Below are 5,673 nucleotides of genomic sequence, written 5' to 3' on the forward strand. Positions count from 1 at the left end.
TGAGAGAGGGTGTGTGTGGGGGAGAGTGTGTGTGTGTGGCGGAGATTGTGTCTGTGTGTGGGGGAAGAGTGTGTGTGGAAGTGTGTCTGTGGGGAGAGTGTGTGTGGCGGAGAGTGTGTGCAGGAGTGTGTCTGTGTGTGTGGGAGTGTGTCTGTGTGAGAGTGTGTGTGGGAGAGTGTGTGTGTGTATGAGAGAGTGTGTGTGTATGAGAGAGTGTGTGTGTGTATGAGAGACTGTGTGTGTGGGGGAGAGTGTGTGTGTGTGGGGGAGATTGTGTCTGTGTGTGGGGGAGAGTGTGTGTGGGAGTGTGTCTGTTTGTGTGGAGGAGTGTGTGTGTCTGTGTGTGTGTATGAGAGAGTGTGTGTGTGGGAGTGTGTCTGTGTGTGTGTGGGGGGGGAGAGTGTGTGTAGGAGTGTGTGTGTGAGGGAGAGTGTGTGTGGGAGTATGTCTGTGTGTGTGTATGAGAGAGTGTGTCTGTGTGTGTAGGGGCGAGTGTGTGTGGGAGTGTGTCTGTGTGTGGGGGGGAGAGTGTGTGTGGGATTGTGTGTGTGTGGAGGAGAGTGTGTGTGTGGGGATCAGTGTGTGTGGGAGTGTGTCTGTGTGTGGTGGGGGAGTGTGTGTGTGTGTGAGAGAGTAGTGTGTGTGAGAGAGTAGTGTGTGTGAGAGAGTAGTGTGTGAGGAAGAGTATATGCCCGAGGTTGTGTGTTATGTAATGATCACAGGCCCCAGTTTTTGAGAGACAGCCATAGTTGTAGGTAAGGAAGGGGCTGGAGGTCTAACACAATCTCTGTGTCGCAGGAGCAGCGGAATAACGGGACTGAGTCGGTCTATCCCTGAGTGCCACTCCCTCAGTCTGTACGAGTAGCTTTGGGTTATTAAAATCCACAGTTCAGCAAATGTCTCCAGCTGCATAGCGAGGCACCCCCATCCTCATTCCTCACACTGACCCCACAACAACGCCCCACCAACCCGAATTTTACATAAAATAAAATCGCAGACCCTTCGCTCCTACCGCTGTATTCCCAATCTCTGTGCTTCCCTTTTGCAGGCATCCCAGTTCCAGAGTAGAACTCACCATTCAGTGTCCAGCAAAACGCTCCCTGGAAGCATTAGGTATGAATCGTGACATTGTGAGACAGTTTTACTTACACACACACACACACACACACACACACAAACGGTCCACTCTCTGCCTTTCGTTTCTCTGTGGGGAGAGGCGGGTGGGGAAGTAAAGTTGGCTGTCAAGGCTCTGGTAAATAAGTGATGTCACCGAACTACAGCGGACTATCCCTAACTCCGTGTTTCCTGCTCTCCTTCCCTTCCTCCCCCCTGACAAGGTGCCGGCTTTCAACACAAACACACACATGTTTCACATTTCGTCTCGCCTTCCCTACCAAAGGAAATATCTCCCTGCACTTGAGAGACATTAACTCTCTCTCTCCCCACACACAGATACCACCAAACCTGACCAAAAGTTTCCCCAGCCCTTTCTTCCAGGTCTCCATTGTGTTTTCAATTTTATTCCAGTGTTTAATTGACCACTGTTTCTCTTCCATGACCTCCTCTCCAACGGGATGTGTGTTCCGTCTCTCCCTCTGCCATTAACACCTCCTCTGGATGCACGCTCCATCCCTCCCCTACAACCTTCAGCACTGAAAGTCAAGAAGGTACAACAATGGTTCTTCTTCCTCAGGTGACTCAGGAAATTTGGCCTATCCATAAGATTCCTCACCAGCTTCTACAGATGCCCCACAGAGAGCATTCTGTCCGGGGGCATAACAGCCTGGTACAGCAACTGCTCTGCCCAGGACTGTAAGAAACTACAGAAGGTGGTGTGCACAGCCCAGACCATCACAGAAACCAACCTTCCATCCATGAACTCCATTAGGGCATCATGGTGGCTCATCGGCTAGCATTGCTGCCTCACAGCACTAAGGACCCAGGTTCAATCCCACCCTCGGGTGACTATCTGTCCGTGTGGAGTTTGCACATTCTCCCCGGGTCTGCATGGGTTTCTTCTGGGTGCTCCGGTTTCCTCCCACAGTCCAAAGATGTGCAGGTTAGGGTGGACTGGCCGTGGGAAATTGTCCCGTAGTGCCCAGGGATGTGCAGGTTAGGGTGGGATTGGCCGTGGGAAATTGTCCCACAGTGCCCAGGGATGTGCAGGTTAGGGTGGGACTGGCCGTGGGAAATTGTCCCACAGTGCCTAGGGATGTGCAGGTTAGGGTGGGACTGGCCGTGGGAAATTGTCCCACAGTGCCCAGGGATGTGTAGGTTAGGGTGGGATTGGCCGTGGGAAATTGTCCCATAGTGCCCAGGGATGTGTAGGTTAGGGTGGGATTGGCCGTGGGAAATTGTCCCATAGTGTGCAGGTTAGGGTGGATCGGCCGTGGGAAATTGTCCCATAGTGTGCAGGTTAGGGTGGATTAGCGATGGGAAAAGGCAGAGTTAGAGCTTGGGGGGTGGTGTGGTGATTCTGGGTGGAATGCTCTTAGGAGAGTCAGTGTGGATTTGTTGGGCTGAATGGCCTATTCCCACACTGTAGGAATTCTGTGATTTAACACTTCTCATTGCTGCAGAAAGGCAGCCAACATCAAAGACTCTTCCAATCCCTTCTGTCAGGCAGAAGACACAGAAGCTTAAACACACAGACCAACAGATTCAACAACAGCTTCTTCCCTGCTGGTATTAGACTTCTGAATGGACCTCTCAAATTTCAAATCTAATGTTGATCTTGTTTGGTGCACCTCCTGTGTATGCCTCACTCTGTCTAATCACCCTCTGATCTATGTGTCGTTGTTTGCTATGATCTGCCTGTACTGCTTGCAAAACCAAACTTTTCACTGGACTCAGGTACAACAATAAATCAAATCACAGGGTTTACAGCACCCTCTCCTCTAACCTTCCTGTGTTTCACTCACTGCTCAGCTTTCTTAATACCTCTTTCCCAGCTCCCTCCCATTCCAGAGAATTGGACATGAGACATCAGCTCCTTGTTTCTCACTCCTGTCACCTCTCACTGGGGAAAGTGTGCGAGAGATCAGATATGCTGTTCTTTAAGTTATCACAAACATTACAGATTTGATAGATCCGGAAAGGTTGAGTAGATCTGCCTTTTAAACTCAGGGTAATAGGAAACACAGACTAGGTTCTGTACTTAACCAGAATTACTACAAGACTCTGGTTACAGGTAAATAGTTATGTGGCATCAGCTTGGAGCTCTACAAATCAAAACTTGAATCCCCTCATCACCCTCCCCCCTTCCACAGGCACGCACACAGAGACGATGGAAGAAAACATGGGTGATATGGTTGGAAGGGAAAACTGAGAAATCACTTCCATGCTCCCTGGCCACAGGATCTATGAGACAGTTCTTGTGCTGATCTGTTGCTTAATCGCCCTTCTCCGGATGCTCCCACTGGTTTGCATCAGGCACAGGGTGACTGGTCCACTGATAAACGGTCTCCGATTTATTGATCAGAAGTCACAACCTACAGCAAATTCTGGAGGAAAGTTAATCTGTTGATTCTTTGTGTTTAAAGTGGCTTTTACTGCAGAGAACAGAGAGACAGCTGGTCGTAGACTGAAGCCTTCTCTGTGGCTTGTTTATGGCCCCCAGAACCAGTCACATAGTCAGAGACAAAAAAAACTGCAGATGCTGGAAGAACACAGCAGGCCAGGCAGCATCTGGAGGTAAGGAGCAAGTCAAAGTTTCGGGCATTGCCCTTCTTCAGCGCTCACGTAGCTGTTTGCAGGCAGAAGTCTTTTGCTACAGGTAATAGGTCACCAGTCCACAGACCAATCAGCCACCTGTGGCCAACCAAAACTCCATCAGGCCACCACCCATCAGCTCCAGTTTAGCTGCAACCACATTTCCACCCACTGCTCCAGCAAGCAGCTATGGCAACCCTGCCTACCATGAGTGTCAGGGCACTTGCATTGAAAAGTGATCCTTTTTCTCCTGTCAGAGACATAGGCAAATACAAAGGGCACAGTTCATACACTCCTCAGGCTCTGGTAGATCCGCTGAGCGCCTCTGGCAACTTTCTGCCGTTATTTCAAATCAATGCTGCTTCACAGTCAGGGAGAAAGGACATCAAGCTCTCGGTCACCAGGACGCAACCCCAGGCAATAATGACCCTGGGTTCCCAACTGTTACAACGGGGTAATTCTGACAGGCATTTCAGGGTTCCAACTGTGAGCCTGAAGTGTCCTAGGGTTTTACAGCACTGCAACAGGCCATTTGGCCCATCATCAGTGTGCCGGGCATCAACCATCCATCTGTTCTAATCCCTGTTCCCTCTGCTTGGACCGTAGCCTTCCACACTTGGGCTTTCCATGTGCTCGTCTAAATAGGTCATGGGTGGGAGGACGGGGAGGTGTCTTACCTCCATCAGCCAGAGAGTTCCACATCCCCAGGGTGACAATAAAATCCTGCAAACCCCTTCTGCCCTTTACCTTCAACCATTGCAACAGGAAGAGAGACACAGTGACCCGGCTACGGGCTGCCCCTCTCGGTGGTGGTAAAGTCTGCCTCGACCCCCCTCTCAGCCACGTCTCCAAAATCTTCGCCTGGGGTGGGAGAGATAACGTGGGGCTGGTGCGCAGGAGCTGAGGGGTGAACGGCACGCCCCCTTTATGCTGATCCCACTACTGGGTTAGGGTTGGGGAATGAGGTTTCTCCCAATTTCCACCCACCTCCCTCTTTCACCCTCCTCTGCTCTATGGAATACAATCCCAGCCTATTGAGTCTCTCTCTCTCCAGCTCAGGCAACTTCCCACCATATCCCCTCTCCCCTGCAATCACATCTTTCCTATAGTGCTGAACTGCACACACTGCTCCAGGCTGGTGTTACAGTAAGCTTCGATTATCCACCCCTCCCCTCCGCTCAAGTGAAAGGCAGACTATGTGTGCGTGTGTGCGTGCCTCTCACACCCACAGTGTCTTTCAGCAGCTCACCTACAGTGAAGTAATTTTTCAGATGTCGTATGATGGGAGACGTAGGAACAAACGTAGACACAACAATTGTCTTAAGGAAGTGAATCAGCTGTTTCTGGGTGTGACGTTGAGGAGTGGATGAAAATTAGTCACGACACCAGAGACAACCAAATCTCCCTATACACTCAAACTGGCCTATTACTGTAAAAAAAAAATCAGGGCAGATTTAAAATCTGATTCACCCTCAGGTCAGACAGTGCCCACTGCCTGAAGACCAACCCTCCAACAGCACCCGCGCTCTCAGCATCTACTCGCTCCCCCCTGCCCCCCATCCAGCCCTCCTCCCTATCCCATCCTTATAGACACTGCTTTGAATAGACACTTGACTGAGGTGCTGGTTACCCATCTGTGCCATGCTTGGTTCGAGAGCGTCGTGCAAGGAGCCTTGGGAACGATCACCGTGCCATCTAAATGAGGCTGCAGGGTGTGCGCCCCCCCCAACCCCGGTCCACACAATCCACACAATCCACACGTCACCCGAAAACAGATAACTTTATTTCAAACTGTCCCAGCCACACCGTGTGGCCGGGGTTACAGAGACATTGAGCAGTCAGTCACTGAGGGTCGGAAGCTGTTGATGGCCCCAGGTAGGACTCACGCTGCCCACAGCTCCCCTCCATGTGTTCAACATTACCCTAAGCTGATACTGGGACCCAGTGGGGGGGGGGGGGGGG

General features: G+C 51.1%; 1 protein-coding gene across 1 annotated transcript in view; it reads left to right on the top strand.

The window, feature by feature from the left end:
• The window catches only part of ddx23 (DEAD (Asp-Glu-Ala-Asp) box polypeptide 23), a gene marked incomplete at its 5' end in the record, with an annotated part of 16,637 nt that overhangs the window by 9,663 nt on the left and 1,301 nt on the right, over positions 1-5,673 (top strand). The window contains one exon of the mRNA XM_048606006.1: positions 1,049-1,113. Within this exon, the coding sequence (XP_048461963.1) occupies positions 1,049-1,113 (65 nt within the window). The remainder of the gene's footprint in view (positions 1-1,048; positions 1,114-5,673) is intronic.

The sequence above is a fragment of the Rhincodon typus genome, chromosome 15, assembly GCF_021869965.1.
Source record: "Rhincodon typus isolate 14 chromosome 15, sRhiTyp1.1, whole genome shotgun sequence".
In the NCBI taxonomy this organism is placed as follows: domain Eukaryota; kingdom Metazoa; phylum Chordata; class Chondrichthyes; order Orectolobiformes; family Rhincodontidae; genus Rhincodon; species Rhincodon typus.